The following is a 25440-nucleotide window of genomic DNA, read 5'->3' as shown; positions in this document are numbered from 1 at the left end:
TCATAGGCAATATGCAAGATTCAGCGCATATAATATTTCCATACAGTTCACATAATACTGCTATGTAGTAGCCACAGGCAATATACAGGATGGAGCGCGTATATTACCGTATAGTACATATATTACCGTATAGCACATATATTACCGTATAGTACATATATTACCGTATAGTACATATATTACCGTATAGTACATATAATACCGTATAGTACATATAATACTGTATAGTACATATATTACTGTATAGTACATATATTACCGTATAGTACATATATTACCGTATAGTACATATAATACCGTATAGTACATATATTACCATATAGTACATATATTACCGTATAATACATATAATACTGTATAGTACATATATTACCGTATAGTACATATATTACCGTATAGTACATATAATACCGTATAGTACATATATTACCGTATAGTACATATATTACCGTATAATACATATAATACTGTATAGTACATATATTACCGTATAGTACATATAATACCGTATAGTACATATATTACCATATAGTACATATATTACCGTATAATACATATAATACTGTATAGTACATATATTACCGTATAGTATATATATTACCGTATAGTACATATAATACCGTATAGTACATATATTACTGTATAGTACATATATTACCGTATAATACATATAATACCGTATAGTACATATAATACCGTATAGTACATATAATACCGTATAGTACATATATTACCGTATAGTACATATAATACCGTGTAGTACATATAATACTGCAGCATATGGTGCCAGTGAGTAATGTGGGTTGGATTTAGTTTTCTGTGGATTCCATTCTTTGGCTTTGTTCAGACCTCAGTGGCACTTTCTATGCACTGTAAGTTATGCTGAGAGCTGTAACACTGCCTCCTGCTGGTGAATACAAGGCGGTGACACATTATAAGGCGCCATCTTATGGATATTGGCATCTTGGTGTCATTGCAATAATAAAATGTGTTATATACGTGAAGATCCTTGGACATGTTGTCAGTTTGGTCATGTTGTCCCAGTTTCTATGTTATGTGCAGATTGTTCGCTGACTCCGGGGCCCTGCGGCATCACGGCAGCGGTCGGGGAAAGCCTTATATCCTGACTGCTGCCCCCCCATGTATAGATAACACCCCTCCACCCCCGGCACAGAGATCAGTACTCACTTCTCCCCTCCCCGAGGTCATGGGGCTGGAGTGGGGACCGCTCACTAGATAATCCCTCTAAAGTGTTATCTCAATTACCAGCTAGTGATACCTATCCTGAAGATAAGCTGATCAGCAGGGGCCCCGGGTCATAGACCCCCCCCCCTCCCCGCACTGATCTCTTATTGATGACCTATTCGCTGGATATATCATGTACACAAGGACCTGGAGTACCCTCTTAAAGGAGTTATCCGCCTTTTAAGAACTGATGGCCTATCATTATGGGGCCCACAAGACTTTAGTGACCCCACGGCCCACCAGGGATGTTATCATTAACCCCTTTATTACCAGGGATGTTGTCATTAACCCCTTTATTACCAGGGATGTTAGTCATCTATTAGTTTTGCAGAGAAATTGATTTTCCGTATACGATGATGCGATTTGCTTCTCTGCAGGCAGAGGGGGGTCTCCATATTGTTTGTGTACAGGGGCCCTCATGTGTATATATTATACAGTTATATACTACCCTAGAACTTCTCACAGCTGAACATTTGCTGCATTGGCAGTCCAGGGATCCTCTGTGAGCTCATTCATGGCTGATTCATCGTAACGAATTTCCAGGACAGGAGACTTGTGCTGCGATGTCTCCAGATCACACAGGATTTAATAAGTGTTATGTTTTTTAATAATTTCCTTATTGCATTCAGATCTCCGATCCCCTGCACTGACTGCTGCCAAATTCTGCCCGTCCTCAGCCACCACCAGGGGGAGCCTGTCGCATACACTAAATTATATCAGTATTCAGTAATTCCCCCACAACCTGTCCTATAGGTCATGCTACAAATTTCTTGTGTATTTGTGGAATTTTTTTCTTCTCATTGCCAGACAAGAGGCGGGACTTAGATGAAAAGGGGTGGGGCTTGTTAGCCATCAGCAATATAGTAAAGGGGTTGTCTGGGATGTTTGGCTGCAGGGTCACCAGCTCTGTATACAAACTGATGGCCGGCCCAGTGCAAGAATGGAGGGGAGAAGGCAGGTAAGTGTGAATGCACTTTTATTTTCTAGTCCTCCTCTGATGGCTGTATCCAAAATTTTTGATTCAGGAAACCCCTGACCATGCATTTATAGGCACCAAAATTGCTCTGGTGCAAATTTTTGTTGCAAATCAAACTGAAGACGGTATAAACTGGTACTAGACAGTATGAAGATGCCCCAGATTATTATCCTGTGGGAGCCATGGCTAGAACTTTGTTACATCTTAAGATTGGTCTAAACTTATACATATTGAGTACATTTGTCCCAAAATATTTGGGAAGCGCAGGTTGGAATCACACTTGCAGATTTTTGCAGGAGGGGATCTAAAAAGAAGGAAGATGACAAAGGAGAAGCCGCGCCATCTGTGCAATAGAAGGATCAATATCGAACCTGATACTTAATGTAGTAAATAAAGACATGCAGCAAACTTGACACTTTCAGCAAGTTATCAGATACAAGTTCAACTTTGCTACATCTGTATTTTGCATCCGCCCATCTGACTCAAAAACTGCCTGTGTGATTCCAGCCCAACTCTTAGGCTCCTTGCACGCTTGTATTGTCATATGGGGAGAATGGGGGACTGTATGCTGGTGAACATGCATGACCAATCCTCCATTTTCTCCTATGGGGCATCTCTTAGGGTCCCCCCTGATCACTGAGGGTCCCTGCAGTCGCCCCCCAGTGATCCAACAGTTCTCTCCTATCCCGGACTAGCACAACACTTCATTCCAAGCTCTCGCTCCCATTGAACGTTTCCCTTTCACGTTTCTTTAGAATTTTCGTATTTCTATATTTTAATAAAGCGATTTAAATTCTGTGGTTAATTAAAACCCGTTCTAAAAATTGTATCCATAACTTTATTAAATAAATGCTTTGTTATGACAAATAGACAAAGATCGAATGAGTAACATAAATTATACCATGAATAAATAGTATACAGCGATCTTCACTTCTGTAATAAAAGGTGAGATTTTTTTTTCTTCTTTTATTAAAGTACAAAAATGTTAAAACAGAACGAACAGTTTCCATTGTGTTTCGATTTCCCACAAACTTTTTTTTTTTTTTTTTTTAAACTCTATAGAGATTTTTTTTTTTTCATCTTTTATTTTTGTACACCGGTTAAAATCTATGAATAACTGCAATGTAATGATGGAAAAAAAACAAAAAAAAAACAAACATAAAAAACAACCGTAGTGAATATTGCAGAACATGAAAAGTAACATGGAGTCTGGTTATTGAACAGGCAAAAAACCCAAAAACTTGCAGATGAGTCGGCATCCGCTACGGCGAAGGGATTGTGTTGTCACAGAAGTGGATTATTGAAAAGAACACAAAAACTTGATATGAAGTCCACTGGCTGGAGAAACGTGAATGATTTTTTTTAAAAAAAATATAGTGCAAAAATACTCCTGAAGTAGTGGTTAAAAAAAAAACAAAAAAACAAAAAACAATTTACACAAAAAAAACAAAACAAGGCTATATTGCCACATTAGGAAAAAATAAAATAAAATAAAAATAAGATCACTTTCACAAATTTTTGTTACTCCACCTGGAAACATTCTTTAACTGGCTTGAGCACATTTGAAAATTTTCAAGGAAAATATATTTACATTTTTTTTTTTTTTTTTTTAAATATGTGCGACCTGGATCCCATTGTTTGCATGCTCTTCTTTCTCTGCCATGGCTCATAACATGAAAGGGTTACATACATTGCACAGGAAAAGGGGTTTTTGCAATTGGTAGTTACGTAAATTTGCAATAGCTGAAGGACTAGAAATGGATACTTGATATTTGCAGAAAATTGGCAATTTTGTAAATTTTTCAAAAGGGGGCTCAGCATCGGAAGCCGCCTGGAAGGACAAGCTCTGTTACGTGGTAGGTTCAGTTTTGCAGAGATATATATATATATTTATGGATTTTTTTTTACGATATTTGTAACTCTGTTGCCCTTTAGTAGGAACTTCAGTGGTCAGTAAGACCTCGTATGTATTACCATAGTGGGGCACCCATAGGCTCCTGTAAGGTTCTGCAGAACCTATTATATTGTATGGGGACAAGATCATTGCATCACTTTTAGGGTACAACATGTGCAAACTATAGGACTATATGGCAGCCCATCAGTATATAGATGTCCTACAGATCTGTAGGGATTATGTGGTCTGCTGTAAAGGTTGTAGACACGTGTATCTGTCATGTATATGAGACTTTGTAGTCTTGCCCTGTGGTAACAGACTAGGGGATTGACTAGGTGCATCCAATTTTATATGGTGAATATATATATATATATATATATATATATATATATATATATATATATATAAAAAAAAAAAAAAAAAAAGGAGAATAGAAATATATGTTGCGATCTACAAAAAAAAAAAAAAAGTATACCTTAAATTGAGAACGGTGTCAGGTATATTTTTATTTGACCTATGTAATATTCTCAAACTAAGGGCCAACGTGAGCTAGAATCAAATGGCAAGATTAAATTTATGTGACTAAAAAAGAAAAAAAAATTATATTAAAAAAAAAAATAAAAAATTCAGACCAAACTACCCCAAAATTCTGCATACACTTACTAAATACCAACTTTCTGCTGCCAAAAAGTTAATTAAAAAACAAAAAAATGACATTCATCTCCCTCTCAGCTAATACAAACAAAATAAATAAAACTGGAATTTACATTTAAAAAAAATAAAAAAATAAATAAATTGTCACCACCCTTGAAGTTTAGTCATCCGATTCTGCAGAAATTTGCTTTCTTGGGCCATAAAAGCCTTTTTCTGGATGCAACAACTTCTAGGAATTTTTGGTACCGTGACATAATATAAGCCCAAGTGATTCTCCACTTCGGGGGTCGCCCGAGTCTACAGAGACCTTGCACTTCTGAAAACCTACATAAACCATCCTGAGATTCCCTGACTACTACCAGCAATGTAAAAACTGCAACACTGTGCTCAAAAAAAATAATAATAATAAAAAAAATAAATAATCTAAAAATGTGCATATCAAAGATTGAAGCTCCAACATGGAAATAAAATGTCTGATAATTTGCATAAGGGAATATAAAAACTATCCTAATGTTTTGTAATGTATTACAGATTGTTATGAGACTTGTTCTGTAGTATGGTGCACCCTAGAAGAACCTTAGGATTTTTGAATAAGCCTATGGGCCCATCCTGCACCTCTGAATCCTACAGAGCCTTGGCGGTCTCCATTGGATGCCATAGTCTAAGGGAATTTTCATTTTTGGAAACTCTGCAATACTGGACCATACACAGATACAACATGGCGGCCATTGTCCTCCCTATCCATGACAGTGCACGAGCAGAAGCAATGGTATTTTCTAAATGGGTAAAGCCAGCGGTCATAAAGCAACACAGATCAAAAAAAAACAACAACATATTTGAAATTTTCTTTGCCAGGAGTAATACAAAGCTTTCAAGATAGGAGGCGTCACACAGATCGGAGAAGATTCAGAAATTGCATTTCCCAAGGAAAAAAAAAATATATATCAATGAACGTCTATTAAACAGTCCCACGGAACGTGCAGGGCGTTCGGTTTCATCAGGGTCTTTTTTTTTTTTTTTGCAAAGTCCGCATAACAACTCATTGTCTTGCATCTTAGATTAAAAGGCAGCAAATGAAAGAACGCCAAGCGCGACCATCAGCAATTCTACACAGATACTGGTGCCAGGCGTGTTTCTTGTGTCTCGACCTACAGTCCGCACCCAAACCAGAATTTTTGATTTTTTTTTCCAAACTTCAAAGCCAGTCTCCGCTTGACCACCCCAAAGACATTCATTTCAATCTCAGCATACCGAGGGTTAAACAGATTCTCCATATCGTCCTTCAGTCCATACCAGTAGCACATCCAGCAGGTTCCATCGTTTCGTCCCTTTTTTTTTAAACCAGTGGTAAAATTCCATGAGACTCGGCCCCTCGGACCTGGATAATTCTCTGGTAATTTGTCTATGTCCCCATCTGTCCTACCTTAACCCAAAAACGCAACTCATTCGGCAAGAACGGCCTCAAAAACTTCTCTATGGCTTCGTAAGACTTCGAAAAATGGTGTCTAAAGCCTTCATTGATTTAAAGCTCGAGTCGAGTCACGTGACCTTCTAGCCGGCACGGAAACCACGGAGCCGCTGCGAGATCGACTCGACGAAACGAAAAAAAATAAAAAGTTGCAGCTTATAGCTTATATTTTTCAACAAACTATTGAAACGTCAAGAAAAAAAAAAAAAAAATTACAAAAAACAGCACCAATATCTATTTTTAGTGCCCGATTGCCCTTAAATTCGTGAAAAGGAACCTGGACCAGCGGGTGAAGCCTTCAACAAGCGGATAAAATGGGCAGACAAAAAAACGTTGGCAAGATGCTTTGGCAGAAGAGGGGGAGGGGGGCGAGGACTAAGAGTTCCATCATTTTTTGCTACTATGCAAAGAAGCAAAAAAATATAGAAAAAAAAATTTCCTAAAATATATATATATATAGTTATATATTATAAAACGTCACAGCTTTTCTGCAAATAAGGCATGGGATTCGGTACGGTCGTGGAAAACGCATTCTAAGAACCCGGAAGGATTCTCTACAGACCCAGCTGTGTACAAATAAGTAAGTGACCCCCGCAGGTTTTCATGGCACGAATAAAAACAGGGTCACCTATAGCCCATAGCATGCCTCATGTGACACGGCGTCCGCGCGATACATCATTCTCTACCTATGGAGTGCATTTAGACAAGGGTCCTGTGCCCGTCAAAAAACAAAAAAACTTTAAAGTGACAGGTTAGCGATTTCTAGAGCTTCAGTCAGTGATAAACCAGTCAGTTATTTTTCAGCCCAGTGACCTCCTCCGCATGGAAGGGTGCCGGAGCGATGGATGAAGCGTCAGAGACCCGCCGGTTGTCTAGAGAGGATCTCTTGTGAGATCATTATTTGGGTGGACAAGCCCATTGGGTTACATACAACCAAGTACAAGAACCCTATGGAAACAAAAAACATATTTTACATGTGCTAGGACTTCGTCGACGCCAAAACAGGGACCGCGGGGAGCTAAGGTGAGTGCATGGGACCTCCCCATTGTCAAAAAAAAGCAAAAAAAATAAAAAATAAAAAAAAAAGCAACAGAGCGTCCTCCAGGGTCAACTCAAAACTTCTCTCTACCCTAGAAAACCTTTCACTTCTCCGTTGCCTTAAGCTTTACACTGTGTTTTTTTTTTTTTTAATTCTTAAAGTTCTCCTTTCCTCGGCGTCTTCATCATTGTCTTATATATTTATATCTTCTGAAGCTTTCAAGATTTTTTTTTTTTGTCTTTATTTTGCTATTGCCGATGAGATGAAGAAAAAAAAAAAAAAAGGGAGTGATCCCATGATAAAGTAACGAAGAAAAAAAACAAAACAAAAAAAAACACAAGTGATCATGTCCATCCACCCAGAGTAGGGCAAGAGCTCGGGACTCATTCAATGTTGCTACTGTCAAAGCTGTGGCATTGCAGGTCGCTGGTGGCGTAGTCACTACCTGGAAGCTTCAGTCCATACTTGTCTACACACCAGCAAATTCCACGTTTACGGCCTCTGGAAGGTTTACACTGAGAGAAGGAAAAGGAATAACATGTTCAGAAGATATCAATGTATGAATGTGGAATAAGTAATCTCACTGGCCTTCACCAACTAGAGATACAGTGCAAGGATCCCAACACTGGACACCAGAAATAACTGCACATATTCTGCAGAGCGGAAGATGGAATCCTTATAGTTCTGAACATAACTGCTATAATACTACTCCTATGTACAAGAATATAACTACTATAATACTACTCCTATGTACAAGAATATAACTACTATAATACTGCTCCTATGTACAAGAATATAACTACTATAATACTACTCCTATGTACAAGAATATAACTACTATAATACTACTCCTATGTACAAGAATATAACTACTATAATACTGCCCCCTATGTACAAGAATATAACTACTATAATACTACTCCTATGTACAAGAATATAACTACTATAATACTACTCCTATATACAAGAATATAACTACTATAATACTACTCCTATGTACAAGAATATAACTACTATAATACTACTCCTATGTACAAGAATATAACTACTATAATACTACCCCTATATACAAGAATATAACTGCTATAATACTACGCCTATGTACAAGAATATAACTACTATAATACTACTCCTATGTACAAGAATATAACTACTATAATACTACTCCTATGTACAAGAATATAACTACTATAATACTACTCCTATGTACAAGAATATAACTACTATAATACTACTCCTATATACAAGAATGTAACTACTATAATACTACTCCTATGTACAAGAATATAACTACTATAATACTACTCATATGTACAAGAATATAACTACTATAATACTACCTCCTATGTACAAGAATATAACTACTATAATACTACTTCTATGTACAAGAATATAACTACTATAACACTGCTCCTATGTACAAGAATATAACTACTATAATACTGCTCCCTATGTACAAGAATATAACTACTATAATACTGCTCCTATGTACAAGAATATAACTACTATAATACTGCTCCTATGTACAAGAATATAACTACTATAATACTACCTCCTATGTACAAGAATATAACTACTATAATACTACTCCTATGTACAAGAATATAACTACTATAATACTGCTCCTATGTACAAGAATATAACTACTATAATACTGCTTCTATGTACAAGAATATAACTACTATAATACTACCTCATATGTACAAGAATATAACTACTATAATACTGCTCCTATGTACAAGAATATAACTACTATAATACTACTCCTATATACAAGAATATAACTACTATAATACTGCTTCTATGTACAAGAATATAACTACTATAATACTGCTCCTATGTACAAGAATATAACTACTATAATACTGCTCCTATATACAAGAATATAACTACTATAATACTACCTCCTATGTACAAGAATATAACTACTATAATACTGCTCCTATGTACAAGAATATAACTACTATAATACTACCTCCTATGTACAAGAATATAACTACTATAATACTACTCCTATGTACAAGAATATAACTACTATAATACTGCTCCTATGTACAAGAATATAACTACTATAATACTGTCACTGTGTCGATTGTATGTACAGACAATCGGTTTCTCTCGGACTTACTTGTTTTCTCTTGAAGAATCCTTTTCGGTCACAGTTGGGGATGTAGAAGGCTCTGGGATAGACACGATGTGAAACCTTCATATCTTGCATGACAGTTTCCATTTGTCTACGGCAAGGACCCTATAAAGAAGGACGACCATTAGATTGTGGAGTATGTGGCGCAGACATAGTAGGGTTGCTGGTCATTGCCATGGTGGACACGCTGTTTCTTTGTGTACAGATCTGTGGATTGGTGGAGATCTTATTAATCATTATTTGGCCTTGGCCACCACCACTCACCAGTTCAGACTCGATGCTGTACTCGGGGGAGGAGAGGGTCTGGGCCTTGTTCTCCACTGGCACAATCCTTGCGGCCGATTGCTTCTTCCTCTGATAATTGTTCAGAGCTCTGACTTTCTGCTCAGACACCGGAGGGACTACTTTACGGGAGCTTTGCTTTGGGTGGTAATGGTCTTCCGTCTCCGATGTGGTTGGATCTTCCTCTCTTGATTCTCGCTCTGCAAGAAAATGGATCGTTCAGTCACAATTGCAGGTATTAGAGAAGCAAAGACCAAAAGCAATATAAACATACATCAATAAGTAGATATTAATATTCAATCACACCTAAGACCCTATAAAACCCAGACGAGGGCACATGGTAGACTCTTAGCCTGCCCAATACGTCATCCCCTCACTCCCTGGCCAATTTTTGGGAACCTTCTCTGCTTGCAAGAATCACTCTGGGAGACTCGACAGAAAGTTAAATATAACCTGCCGGGCAACTAGTTGGTCATTAATAGGATAGGAGATACATTGAGTAGTTGATCGGATTCTGATCGGCGATCGAGCAAATTTCACGATGGGATTGGCTGGAAAATGATTGGAAATCGGATTTTAAAATCGATCCTGAAATCTCAAGATCGGCTCACCCCTAATAGTTGACAGATCTAGAGACCAAGTATGTAAGAGAATATTCTAATCAATAGATACAAAGTATCAGATGCTTTTTGTTGGAGTCTTAACACGGCCGATCATTCCAACATCTTTGGTACCAGGGGCCACCAGGTCTCATGAAATACAACTTTTTTAGCATTAGCCCCGATTTTTGTAGGGATCGATCCATGTGAAGACCGTACAGAGAACGTCTGGATCCACAACCAAGCGGAGCTGACAAGCGAACGTTCCCACAAGCTTGGGCTTCAGGGTCAATAATCTTATAATACGCTTTTTTTTTTAAACTTTGGAAGCAAACCCAAACCTACTTAGGCGATGGAGAAGCCCCAGGCATTGAGAGACCTGTCTGGACTGACATTCATGACCCTGGCACGGCTCTGCATCATCTCAGAGCAAAATAAAAAATTCAAAAACAGCAGCTGTCATGTGAACCACCAGAGGGCGACAAACCCCAACTTTTCACACAATTCTGTTGAACTTTCTGCACCATAAACCCTTAACTTAACTTTTAGCGCTTTTTTTACCCTCCAAGATAATTCCTTTCAGTTTTTGTAAAGAGAATTCTCGAGGAATCAACTGATGCAAAAGTATTACAGACGATCTAGAGCAAGGAGACGAGTTTTGGACTCTGGGATTTATTCTGAGGTTTGGAGCCAGGAAAGATTTTTTTTCCCCTAATATGGGGCATCCACAACCAACGCCAAAACTATAGGATCATCATATGGACTTATGGACCCTCTTCCATACTTATTAACCATGTCATGTCCCCACAGACAGCTGTGAGTCTAATAGAAGCCCCCCCCCCCCGCCCTCAGGACGCTCTCCAATGCTAATGGCGGATCCTTTCTTTGACCCCATCCCATTAACACGACAGCCATGACCTCCCTGTGATGGGTTCTGACCTAGCAGCAGAATGCAGGTAAGACGATCTGCCCCAAAGATGTTCCTTGTGACGGCCACTTGTTAACCCAATCATAGACAGACCCATTTTCAGATTGGGGGTTGGATACAACACTGATGAGAATTGGACCTATGGAAAAAGTAGAATTACTACAAACTAGAACCTTCTATGAAAGAGAGTTAACCATTATATAGGTCACAAATGTCGGAGTGACCTTCGTTGGACCCACCAGATAACAGGACCCCTAGGAAATGGACTTTAGTACCCTTCGAATGTCAAGCGCCCACTGAGGAAGTCTCTGGAACTGGTGGGCCAGTCCAGCTCTGGAAATGGCCAACTCCAATATTTACTTAGATCTGCTACTAAGAACGCTCATATTTAACAGGACTTTTATAAGATTACACAAATCCAGAAACAGCGCCACTTCTGTCCGCAGGTTGTGTGTGGTAGTGCAGACTCATTTATTATAGCAGACAAGCCAATGACACACGTGGCACCGCTTTACCTGTTCTAATGCATCGTCCTAATGACAACTCGAAAGACACGAGGGCCGTGCAACGGATTTATGAAGGTTTCTATACATAGGACGATTGCAGAATCAGCACCTCCACAGTCATCCTTAAAGACAATATTTAAAGACAGGATTAAGAGCTTCTAGACTGGTATTCCCACCATCCACTGGAGAACCCCCTCTCCACTTTCCATTCTCTTGCCACCATGACCTTGCGGTCAGCTATTCAATACTTTCTGAAAGGAGCGATGACATTCACACAGCCCTCTTAAGTATCCCATTCTGCATCACTACCCCCAACCACAAAGCCAAGCAAAAACAAAACACAATTACAGCCCCTCCGAGCCCTGCTCCTTTATGCTACAAGGTGCAGCCGTCACAGAGGCTCTGAGGGTCAGGAAGGTGAATGGCTCAGAAGCTGGCTGTAATGAAGATGACACTTAAGGAGAGAATGTCTAAGCAAACATTGGTCTGCATTCCCTCATGTCCACCTGGAGGCCTCAGACAAGTAACCACAGCTGGTGCCCACAGGCCGGACATCTGCTCATCCGTCTGCACTCAGCTACCTGCCCTAGGAGACAACGCCCGGGTCACCAGGGCGCACCAGCGACAGGAGGTCGCCCACTTAACCAGGGCGGCTTATACTGGAAACAAATATGTAGAACAATGGAGGATTCACGACTTAAAGGGCCGGCAATCAAAAAAAAATAAAAAATTATAAATATAAGTCTGTGGTCATCTTCTAACATGGGGGCAGAAACTGGACTGAATGCAAGATTAGTAGACTTTAGAGCACTCAAGGTTCACATTAATACTTAGAGGAGCCAGGAACACCTTGCCCACCTTACGAGTGCCAGCCACACCGTGCCCTCCATATGACTGCCAGCCACACCGTGCCCTCCATACCAGTGCCAGCCACACCGTGCCCTCCATACCAGTGCCAGCCACACCGTGCCCTCCATACCAGTGCCAGCCACACCGTGCCCTCCATACCAGTGCCAGCCACACCGTGCCCTCCATACCAGTGCCAGCCACACCGTGCCCTCCATACCAGTGCCAGCCACACCATGCCCTCCATTCTAGTGCCAGCCACACCATGCCCTCCATACAACTGCCAGCCACACTGTGCCCTCCATACCAGTGCCACACTATGCCCTCCATACAAGTGCCAGCCACACCATGTCCTCCATACAAGTGCCAGCCACACCATGCCCTCCATACCAGTGCCAGCCACAAGGCTTTCAATACTAGACAGAGTCTCCCCAATGCCAGTGCAGTTAGTATTTACTATTTCCATGCCTTTCACAAAGTATCTCCCCCCCACACCAGTGCCAGCCACAGATCCCCCCCACATCAATGCCAACCATACAATCCCACTCATACCAGTGGCAATTGAATGGTTACAAGATTGTAACGTGTGAACCCAACCCAAGCTTTGCTCTTACTACCTTATGGAGGTACCATGCTAAATCAGTATCCCTACACTATGCTGAGGATGGCCCAATAGGCCGAAACAGCGCTGTCCATAGTTGGGAATCTGTTCCTTTTGGGACAGAAATACTGATTTAGCAATTAAATCCACATTATGATTAAAAGACTTTATAACTGAGTCGGTCATGATGTTAAGGATGCCGCCCTATATAGGGTGGTGTACAGAGTGCACTCTGTTCTCCTAATTCCATCCAGGAGACTAGATTTGCATATTTTTTACCTTATGGAGCGGATACAATTTCTACTCCAGGTCTACAAGTCCCATGGATCAGGTTAAACAACAAACTCCTTACTCCCCCCCCCCCCACCCCCAATCCTCTGGATCCCCTGCCACTTGCATGCTGCCTCCATTTCCATCATCCTCACTGGTTTACCATTGGCAGAACCCCTGAAGTAAACCCAATACCCAGAAATCCTGGCTGACACTGCTGCGCTGCATTACTTTAGGATGTGGTCGCTCTTCTCCTCCTTTCTTTCTCTGTTTTAGATTTGAACACACTCAGGATTCCTTCTCCTCCGATCACAGACCCTTTAGTTGCCAGGGGGACTGCAGGGTCTTGGATTTATGGCACCTCTGGGAGAGAATGGGTGAAGCCACAGTTGGTCCTCTATTACACAAACGTGACCCCGACCAGAGACAAGTAACCTTGTTACACGTGCAGCCATGAGGCACACAATCCCCCCTTGTTCAGGACCTGGCCTCCATTCGCAATTACGTGTTGAAAAGCATGGACTGTTTGAGACATACAGGATTTGTCTAGCTTTACATGGGAGTCAGAGTAATAGCCTGTGTGTTCTGGCTTCTAACCAGTTCCAAGTCTTCCATTTGGAAGCCCCGAGCACCCCCCTTCCCACACCATTTTTATTTGCAAAAATAGGGGGAGCCACCATGACCAGATACACTAGAAAACCAAGAACAGCCTAGAGTTTAGTTCTTATAGTCAATACCATGCCTTCAGGGTCCTAAATCAACTGGACACTAAGCAGTATGTGAAGTTCTGGGTCGCTGCATATACAGACGTAGCAGAGCCGATGCTCAGTTTATTTTACCCAATTGCTTCTAATATATGTTCAGAGTTCACGTTTGGGTTGGCCAACAAACTCCTTTAAAAAGCAGGTAAAGCCTAGGGGGGACCATAAAGCAATGGCACCTTCAGCTCCTTGCACGGATACATCTATGGTGCTGCCAAAATTTAAAGTGGATGCAAGGGGGTACAAATTATTATACGGGTGGCCCATATGAACGTCAATGGAAGGAATGGAGGAACTCAAGGATTAACCCTTCTGCAAGTGATACAAGTGAAGGTAACTGGTGCAAGCGTCACTCCTATCCCTTGCCTATGGGGGGAGGGGGACTAATTAGGATAGGGCACAATAGGGCAAGTTTGGGGACTGCCCTTGTCAAGGTGTGACGGGACAGCCAACCAGGGCCTTACAGGGTCAGTTTTGGAACCAATGACTGCCCCCATTCATTGATGGCTGAGTACCCTGTGACTCTCTGTTGACTTGGATGACTACAATATATCAAGTGCACCAGTCCTGAAGTGGTGAGGATTCACCTGCCGACAACAATGGTGGTAAGACTGTTCTAGTAACATTATCCCTCTGGCAGCGACTCCGCAACACTGGAGCATTCGGTTTCTTATTTTATTCTGGCATCTGGTCCTTAAGAGGGCGGAAATTTGTTGTAAATAAGTAGAAATAGAGATTATATTATATTTAGCCTATTGTTCTGCTGTATAAATCGAGACGTTCAGCTTCTGTTGAGGTGAACCCTATACTAAGTGACGCCCCGAGATTTGTGTCCCAATGAATGACGACATCTGTAGAACGTTACAGAATAGGTTGGAGCTATAACAGTGAGAATTACACCTGGAAACAACTAGAACGTCACAAGATAAATTGTAGCAAGGAAGAAGCAACAGTAACTTAAGTAGTCTTCTATGTAAATTCCAAAACCACCCATCCTGTAGGTCAATGCCCGACCTACTAAAGAGCCGTAAAGAATTTTTTGCCAAACCAGAGTTCAACAAAAGGAAGCCCCCTCCCTCAGATGACTGTATTAGGGCCCCCTCCCTCAGATGACTGTATTAGGGCCCCCTCCCTCAGATGACTGTATTAGGGCCCCCTCCCTCAGGTGACTGTATTAGGGCCCCCTCCCTCAGGTGACTGTATTAGGGTCTGGCCCTATGTTAGTCCAGAGCCGGGCATTGGCTGGCTGAGAGACCTTTGAAGTAACTTAAGGGGGCACCATTTTGCATTGTCAAGGTGACAGCTGGTGTAGAGGCTTTGGGGCTACAGAAAATAAAATAGGCACCCTGCCCATTCAGGGGGACTTCAGCCGACCTTCCCATTGTAGTGAATCCCATGGTGAATTTTTGTATGGGGGGTCCTGCTGTAACCTACACCATTACCATTATAACCAATACTCACCTAGATGAGAAAGGTCTGCGAGACTCCGAGCTCCAGCTGATACCTCCACCAGTAGATGGGGCTGTGCCCAATGGGGTTGCAACATGTAGGTCAACTACCGAAGCATCAGAACATATAAGGGTGCAGTGTACTAACGCATTTGAAGCAGACAAATGATAAAACTCTTTGCCTATGGTAAAAGTTTACAAACCCCCCTTTAGGAGCCCATGTGTAGCCCTAGTGGTCAGCTCAGGACTTGGACGGATCAGGGTGCAGCCGCCTCGGCTTGACAAGGGTTTTGCCATGAGTTATAATGGAAACCTATGGCAGCTTCTCACGTATCATAGATTTCCATTATAGTGCTGGGGCATGATTTAGGAAGGGACCACAGCCTCTATACAAGTCTCAGGGCCTTTATAATAACTGGCATCTGACACTCCAGTCTTAATAAATCTGCCCCATTGTCTTCTGGATGATGCGACATCTTGAATCTTGCGACTCTCATAATATAAAGTCCTAGACTAACTCTATATACTCTCCCCCCCCCCCTCCTTGAGTTAATTTGCAGATGTTCCCCGGCAGGAAGGAGTTTGCAGTGAATCCTCCCGGCCCTGCACTAGATTATCAGAGCAGTTTTTAAATAGCCTGGTGACAGCTCGGGGGTCAGGTCACCGGGAAGAAATCACATCGACTCATCTCTGTATGTCGAATTTCACCATGGATATCAGCTGTGGAAACATGACCCCTCTAGTATCTGAGGGACTCTCAAACAAAATCAGGCCTCAATTGTCTTCTGTGCATACACACCTGCTGCACTGCAGTCCCCTCCACCCCCCATCAGCAAACACCCGCACTCCTGAGCACTTATCCTGCAGCATAAGCAATAAGCTGTCAGGCTATTTATTGCCCCAGGAGCCCAGGGCTCTCCAGTGAAAACCATCACGCAGTCACAGAGCGGGCAGAGCAGGTGCGGGGACCTGGAGCTCCTCAGCTGCTGGACTAGAAGTCCAATAAAGAACAGTCGTACATCTCCCATTGCCAAAATCACACTTTATATCCATTGGCTATGAGCAGCGGCGCCAGCTGTGGAGCTGTACAGAACGCAGCCTAAGGGCGAATGAGACAAGAGCACAGGACACTCCAAACCTGCGCCATGACAGAGGGTCCCAATGCTACCACCTCTTAAAGAGGACCTTACACCAATCCAGACTCCTTGCATCCGTCTACAGGCGCCGATCCACCAATTCTGGTGCAGTTGGAGGTTTTTTCTGTAGTCCCCACTGTCCCAGAGTAATCAGTTCTGTTAGTTTTGGCACCCCCTATGCCAAGTAGGCACTCTACTGTCAGGTGGGTGGACCTAGGCTAATGCAGGACCACCCACCTGACAGTAGAGAGCCAACTAGGTGCCAACACTAAGAAATGACTACTCCGGAAAGGCGAGGGCTAGAGCAATTATTCCAACTGTGCCGGAATCAGTGGATTGGTGACTATTGAAGGATCCAGAGTCAGAGTTGGTGGTGGAGGTGGCAGAAAATGCTTTTTAGTGGGGATTATGCTTAGATATTTGGTGATATAAAAAGTTGCAAATTTTTTCTTACTGTTACACCCTCCTAGCCTGGCCCCATTGGCCCTAACTGGCATATAATTGCAATAACCTGGGGAACACATATCTATATATAACCTGCCTACTGGAGGACGGGCCACAGCAGGACAGCAAGGGGTTAAGCCGCGGGGATTCTCAGTCTCTTCTTTGATTCTTAGCTCATTATCATATTTTGGCCTGATGCAGCAGTTTCGGCCCCTCCGCCCTCCGCCACCCCCCCACCACATTCTCTCAAGAAAAGAAGAAGAAAAAAAAAAAGCTGCAGACCGTTAACCCTACGTGTTATTCCCCTACGTAATACAGCCATGAAAAGAAATCTGCCCCTCCTCCTCTAGGTGGTGGGACCCCCGGCTCCCCCCAATCAGCTGATTTTGGTTGCATTAGAGAAGCCCATCACTATGGCTGGTGGTCGCACAATATCTGGCGGAGTCACAAGTAATTCCAGTTGTGTAACTTTGTATTTGCCCTTTGAACTCACAACAAGGAAAAAAAACTGAAGGAAAATGGCAAAAAAACTCAAACAAGGGGGGGGGGGATGGGGGGGGAGAGACACAATTACCATTATAGCCAATGGGGACATTGTGTCAGGGTGACAGCTGGTGCAATTGGATCTTCTTATAGATTGTTAAAGGGGTTCAGACCATCACCCGCTCCACATCGCAATGTAGGTTACAGCATACCGTAGGTTGTAGGCGCAGTGTTACCTAAAAGTTACACTATCCCTTTAAGAGCTAAAAATTTGACCTATATATAGACAATGGTTGTATATCTAGGTGATGACGTCATATGATGCCACAACAGCACACAAAGCCTATAAACGTCACAATGTCCAGGCTTTATATATATTATGTGTAGGAAAATATTCAGGAAAGAAAAAGGTTAAAAACTTTCTGTATAATTTTCCCATCAAATCTTCAGTTTTGGCAACTACTCGACTAATCCTTGATTACTGATACAAAGTAAGAGCCCCGGGCTATAGTCTGTGTTACCCAATCCAGGCTCACACCACCGCAAGATAATAGGAGAGAAAATGGATCCTGGTGTGCGGAGAACCTGGCCGCCATCACCCGTAATCCAGGATCCCAGGACAGACAGACGGCTATGGGAATAATATATATGCCAAGCAGAAACTATTGTACAATAGGGGGCAGTATTATAGTAGTTATATTTCTGTACATATGGCAGTATTATAGTAGTTATATTCTTGTACATAGGAGGCAGTATTATAGTAGTTATATTCTTGTACATAGGAGTAGTATTATAGTAGTTATATTCTTGTACATAGGAGCAGTATTATAGTAGTTATATTCTTGTACATAGGAGTATTATAGTAGTTATATTCTTGTACATAGTAGTATTATAGTAGTTATATTCTTGTATATAGGAGCAGTATTATAGTAGTTATATTCTTGTATATAGGAGCAGTATTATAGTAGTTATATTCTTGTATATAGGAGCAGTATTATAGTAGTTATATTCTTGTATATAGGAGCAGTATTATAGTAGTTATATTCTTGTACATAGGAGTAGTATTATAGTAGTTATATTCTTGTACATAGGAGTAGTATTATAGTAGTTATATTCTTGTACATAGGAGTAGTATTATAGTAGTTATATTCTTGTACATAGGAGTAGTATTATAGTAGTTATATTCTTGTACATAGGAGTAGTATTATAGTAGTTATATTCTTGTACATAGGAGTAGTATTATAGTAGTTATATTCTTGTACATAGGAGTAGTATTATAGTAGTTATATTCTTGTACATAGGAGTAGTATTATAGTAGTTATATTCTTGTACATAGGAGGTAGTATTATAGTAGTTATATTCTTGTACATAGGGGGCAGTATTATAGTAGTTATATTCTTGTACATAGGAGTAGTATTATAGTAGTTATATTCTTGTACATAGGGGGCAGTATTATAGTAGTTATATTCTTGTACATAGGAGCAGTATTATAGTAGTTATATTCTTGTACATAGGAGGTAGTATTATAGTAGTTATATTCTTGTACATAGGAGCAGTATTATAGTAGTTATATTCTTGTACATAGTAGTATTATAGTAGTTATATTCTTGTACATAGGAGGTAGTATTATAGTAGTTATATTCTTGTACATAGGAGCAGTATTATAGTAGTTATATTCTTGTATATAGGAGTAGTATTATAGTAGTTATATTCTTGTACATAGGAGGTAGTATTATAGTAGTTATATTCTTGTACATAGGGGGCAGTATTATAGTAGTTATATTCTTGTACATAGGAGTAGTATTATAGTAGTTATATTCTTGTACATAGGAGGTAGTATTATAGTAGTTATATTCTTGTACATAGGAGCAGTATTATAGTAGTTATATTCTTGTATATAGGAGTAGTATTATAGTAGTTATATTCTTGTACATAGGAGTAGTATTATAGTAGTTATATTCTTGTACATAGGAGGTAGTATTATAGTAGTTATATTCTTGTACATAGGAGCAGTATTATAGTAGTTATATTCTTGTATATAGGAGTAGTATTATAGTAGTTATATTCTTGTACATAGGAGTAGTATTATAGTAGTTATATTCTTGTACATAGGAGTAGTATTATAGTAGTTATATTCTTGTACATAGGAGTAGTATTATAGTAGTTATATTCTTGTACATAGGAGTAGTATTATAGCAGTTATATTCTTGTACATAGGAGGTAGTATTATAGTAGTTATATTCTTGTACATAGTAGTATTATAGTAGTTATATTCTTGTATATAGGAGCAGTATTATAGTAGTTATATTCTTGTACATAGGAGTAGTATTATAGTAGTTATATTCTTGTACATAGGAGGAGTATTATAGTAGTTATATTCCTGTAAATAGGAGCAGTATTATAGTAGTTATATTCTTGTACATAGGAGCAGTATTATAGTAGTTATATTCTCATACATAGGTGTAATTATATTCTTGTGGATAGGGGGCAGTATTACATCAGTTATATTATGCTATGAGCACCATATGTAGAAGGATCTTGCATTAATGAGGCTAGAATAAATAAAATAAACCAACACTTCTGCAATTAATGGCCATCGTGTAAGTTATGCAAACTCCAACCTCACAAGCGGCGCAGGATTATAAAAGTCATAACCAGCTCTATAATTTATAGCTAGAAACTTGTCCTGGAGCCTGACAACAAGATATGAATTTATCACTTTGCTCTGGCTCCAGCTCTGCCCCTAGCGATGACACTTTATAATGCAGAATCTTACTGTATAACAATCCGCTAATAATTTATGCACATAAACAATTAGTCTAGGAAGGTGCAGTAATAGGAGTGTCCCTTTACGAAAACATAATGCAGTTTACGTGTTAAATACCAGGTTCACCATGTATAAAGTGACAAACTTACTTGCCCACTAATGTACATGGCACAAGACACTATGGCAGGGGTGTCAGTCACCTCTGAGAGTTGTCGGTAGGTAGTATTCCTGACTGATAGCATTCTGCTTTTTATTATAAACACAGAGTTACATAAGATATTCTGTGCCAGCTATACCTAGCAAGAATTGCCGGGCTCTGCAGGGCATCCTGCCAGCAATAACGTAGGTGGAACACTTGTAGCTGGGAGGAGTAACCCTTTAAGTGCTGCACAACCACGTTCCCTACCACTGGCTATAAAACTATAAGTATTGGACTCGATATGCACTGCATGTGTTGTGGATCTTATTTTCTTTTGTTTCTATAGCACCGACCTATTCCATAGCGCAGTACAGAGAACACATACAAGTTATATGTATATTGTGTTATGTGTACATCACACAGATCATATACAAGTATGAAAGAAAATGGTTACTAAAGACAATTGCAACCCTGGCTCCTTCTACAGACAATAATAACAATGTTACTGAAATACATTAAACATTTTGCACCCATTCTGTCACCTTCTTGCACTGCATATGTTATTGCTGTGAATACAGGGGGATACATGTCAGGTAGGTAGCTCAGTCCACCAGACACACCTTATTTGCAGAGGTCATGGTTATTGGAGTGGGGGTTGCTGAGAAACATGGGCTTGTAAGAGGTGGAACTCACAAAAAGTATCATGAGCCAGTTCCAATGGGGTGGGGACCCACAGTGGATGATTCCTAGACAAGGACACTGATAGGCGTGGACCCTCCATTCCTCCAGGGGTGTTGACAGGCCAGTTATGGGACTTCTCGCATTAACAGGTTATTAACCAATTCTTCTCCCCCAGGCTAGGAATAAGAAACACATTTTTGTCCCCAAACTTGCTACAAACTCCTGAAATCGTGGGTCTCACTGTAACAGCGTGCAATGCAATGTCTATATTGTAAGCAGTGTTGCAGTGGGACAAAGAGTGAACATTGCACATTTAGGAGGTTTAAGGGCTAATCTCAGCCCATTAATTTGTGTGACTGGGATGCTTATTATCACTGTATGCAAGTCTGACTAATAAATCATGTGCAATGTGCTGAAAACGCTGGACACTCCCATCTGTCTGGCAAAGCAACAGTTAAACATTGCTAAAAATCCCCCCCAAACTTTTCAGTCTGCAGCTTGGAAAGAGCTTTGCATTTTGGGAATAAGGGGGACAAAACACAGTGCTGCAGCCTGGGAGCCATTCACTACCATCAGCAAACAATGACACTTAACTATTTACAATGCAAATATGAGGCATGCAAAACAAAGTGATGTCATTACCTGGGAAAGTTAACCCTTACAGTCCAAGAAGGGAAAGTACATGCAGCAGCAGATATTTTTGGAACTCTAGAAAGTTTACAAACTTATATAGTAAAAATAAGCACTGACAGGGGAGGGGGCTAGAAGCCCATATGACACCCTGGGAGATTCTGCTACATCATAAACTTGGGGAAGGGGGCGATAAGGTTGTGGAAGGTGACAGGCATGGGTTCTGTATGGACAGAATTGCACCAGACCTGCAAAAATACTGCAAGAAAAACCGAAATTCTAAGTGGTGATTTGATTGACAGCTGTCAGTCACTGCAGTTCTGCTGAACACACAGTCATGAATGACAAATGTGCTAGTCAGTACATAGGAAAGGCTAAAGAAACAGACACCCCCCTTTAAGAAATCCAGGTGCACTTACCTATTTTGACCTGGTCCCTGTAGATCTTCTCATTGAGGCAGACCCCCCTACCATGGAGTAGGGCATGCAATGGCTTTTCTTCCCCTTGTTTAGGAAGGCATCGGAGCCCCCCAGCACAGCGCTCAGTGTAGACCCCACAAGACTGTCCCTCTGCCAGGGCACAGGTCATACAGCAGCCACAGCCTGGCTCCTTCACCAGCTCACAGCCCACAGGGGTCGGTGGGCACATAGACATAGCCTTTTCATCACAAGGCTCACAGTGCACAAAAGAGCCCAGACACTGGCAAAGCCCAAGGCACAGGGTCAGGATGAAGCAGACAGACAGGATCATTGTATAAGAGAACTGGGGAGGGGGTTCAAAGTGCTCCAAATACACAAAATAAGGGGGCGTCCCTGCAAAAGAATCCAAAAAAAAAAAAAAAAATGGCAACAACCAGCAATGCAGTCCCTTCACTGGCACAACACAGGGATGCACTGTAATAATGTGTGCAAAAAATGCAAACTGCTCACACCCAGGTATCTGCTGCTGCTGCTCCTCAAACCAGCACTCACTTAGGTAATACCTGTTGCTGCAGCCAAGTCTATGGTGCAAAGTGTAACAGCAGGTTGGGAAAAAAAAGAAAAAGATAAAAAATATAGAATGTGTTCTAGATCACAAGATCCTCTCCTTGTGTTTCATGCACAGTAATCCAGTAATATTGCTGCAGAAAAGTGTCCTGCAAATCCTGAAAATTCCTCAAATCCTGCAAAAAAAATATGTATATTAAGGAAAAAAAGGCTTTATCTTGCTAAACCTGCAGTCTGATTAAAGTCTTTACTGGGCTGAGAATTCCCCAAAAATGTCAACAAAAGGGAAAAAAATTGCAAAAAGAAGTCAGAAGGAGGAAAATACTTTGTAAATCTCCCAACAGTTGTACCCTGCAGAACTTTCTAAAGAGACTGATTACTGAGAAGCAAGCTGTCTTTTAAATAGACTACTCCTGGCTGCCTGCCAGCCTTAAACTGCAATTCGATATCACGACAGCCAGGCTGAATAGCTGCCAGTAACCAGGCAATATAGTAGAGCATAATATGACCAGGTCTCTCATTGTGGATTAACCCCTTCTTACCTGCAGCCGAGTTGCAAACAATGAGACAACAGGCTGCTTGCAGACTTTTAAGATCTTAACTTCACTCCTTCCTTCTCACCACCAAACTTCTCCCCCTCTTTCTTCCAAGTTTCTTAGAAATCACTGAAGTGTTTTATGAGAACAGAAAGTTTTCATAAACTTGCAAATCCCGAGCGCAATGTGTTAAGAAAGCTTCCCTTCAAGCCTTGGAATGTGAACATGTGGACTGTGTGGCAGGAAGGGGTTAACTTCCAAGGCGCAGGTTTTCTTTTTTGTGCGAAGCTGCAACATTTTACACATTATTTGTTGTGTGCTTTTCTTTTGTTACTTTTGTATCAGATTCCGTTTGTTTTCTGTTTTCTATTGGGTTTCTTTGGTGTTTTGTCTTGTGCCGGGAGCTGAGGGGTTAATCTCTTGCGATAAGCCCTCTTTCTCCATAGCCGGTGGGCATCTGAAAATAGTCCCTTAATGTAGCATTATTGGCAGAGGTGCTGGGCAAGGTGAAAAGTACTGGGCTGGCAGTAAAAAGATAATGCACAGAGCAGGGTGCCAATTTAGGTTGAGGAATTAGCCCAAGTCCTTTTATGTGGATCTGCGCTCGGTTACAAGACATAAGGCTCCTTATTCCTAAGGTTATTAAAAACATTGTGCAGCAAGTTCCAGAAATGAAGCAGATTTGCACTTAAGACTGGGGGTGACTTTGACAAGTTAGTCTGGTGAGTTAGACAGACCCTAGGAGGAGGAGGAGGAGGAAGGTGCCCCTACCAATGTCCCAGAAACAAGGCAGCTATACAGTCAGTAGGTATCAGTTCTATATGTGTAGTACAGTAGTATATATCAAAGCTATAGATGTAGTATATATCAGTGCTATATGAGGCGTAAAGTACTGTGTATAAATGTTACATATGGAGCAACGATGTATCAATGCTATACCGTGGCCCAATGTCTCAGACTTGTCCTGGCATCTAGACCAAGGGGCCAATCTCCTTCTTGCCTTGTTGGACCTTTCCTCAATTCCTACTGACTAAAGTGTGGGGAGGGGCAGAGACCAGATATAGGTACAAAAATAAGGGTATATCATATAGTGTACATTGAAAAAGAAGTTACGGATCACTGTGATCTGTTCTATAGTACAACCTGAATTAGGGTCTCTCTTGGTCCCTTCATATTATATCAGTCAGGAGGTAGCTTGTTGCAGCAGAGATCTTCACCATTGCGCAATCTGCAATGGGAGTTTGCACAAACTAAGTCCTGCTGCTCTAGCTGAGCCCAGTACTCTACTAAACTCTGCTGCTCTAGCTGAGCCCAGTACTCTACTAAACTCTGCTTCTATAGCTGAGCCCAGTACTCTACTAAACTCTCCAGCTCCAGCTGAGCCCAGTACTCTATTAAACTCTGCTGCTCTAGCTGATCCCACTGCTCTACTAAACTCCGCTGCTCTAGCTGAGCCCAGTACTCTACTAAACTCTCCAGCTCCAGCTGAGCCCAGTACTCTACTAAACTCTGCTGCTCTAGCTGAGCCCAGTACTCTACTAAACTCTGCTGCTCTAGCTGAGCCCAGTGCTCTACTAAACTCTGCTGCTCTAGCTGAGCACAGTACTGTATTAAACTCTGCTGCTCTAGCTGAGCCCAGTACTCTACTAAACTCTGCTGCTCTATCTGAGCACAGTACTCTATTAAACTCTACTGCTCTAGCTGATCACAGTACTCTACTAAACTCTCCAGCTCCAGCTGAGCCCAGTACTCTATTAAACTCTGTTGCTCTGGCTGAGTCCAAACTCTGCTGCTCCACTTGAACCTAGCCTATCACTAAACTCTGCTGTTCTAACTGAGCCTAGCACTCCATTAAACTCTGCTGCAATAGCTGAGCCTAGCCTTCTACTAAACTCCAGTTTTCGCTGAGCCTTGCCTATCACTAAACTCTGCTGCTCCAGCTGAGCCCACCACTCTACTAAACTCTTCTAAAGTTTCT

The 25440-nt window shown here is 41.1% G+C and overlaps 1 protein-coding gene across 1 annotated transcript; it reads right to left on the bottom strand.

Moving 5' to 3' along the window:
• Positions 1 to 7616: 7616 nt before the first annotated feature.
• IGFBP5 (insulin like growth factor binding protein 5) lies at positions 7617 to 23214 on the bottom strand. Its single transcript, XM_075285721.1, has 4 exons — positions 22360 to 23214; positions 9684 to 9901; positions 9405 to 9524; positions 7617 to 7791 (listed from the first exon to the last, which is right to left on the bottom strand). Exons 1-4 carry the CDS (start codon positions 22688 to 22690, stop codon positions 7660 to 7662), a joined length of 801 nt encoding a protein of 266 aa, XP_075141822.1. The 5' UTR covers positions 22691 to 23214; the 3' UTR covers positions 7617 to 7659.
• Positions 23215 to 25440: the final 2226 nt, after the last annotated feature.

The sequence above is a fragment of the Leptodactylus fuscus genome, chromosome 8 (genome assembly GCF_031893055.1).
Source record: "Leptodactylus fuscus isolate aLepFus1 chromosome 8, aLepFus1.hap2, whole genome shotgun sequence".
Lineage (NCBI taxonomy): Eukaryota > Metazoa > Chordata > Amphibia > Anura > Leptodactylidae > Leptodactylus > Leptodactylus fuscus.
This window is presented reverse-complemented; position numbering and strand designations above follow the sequence as displayed.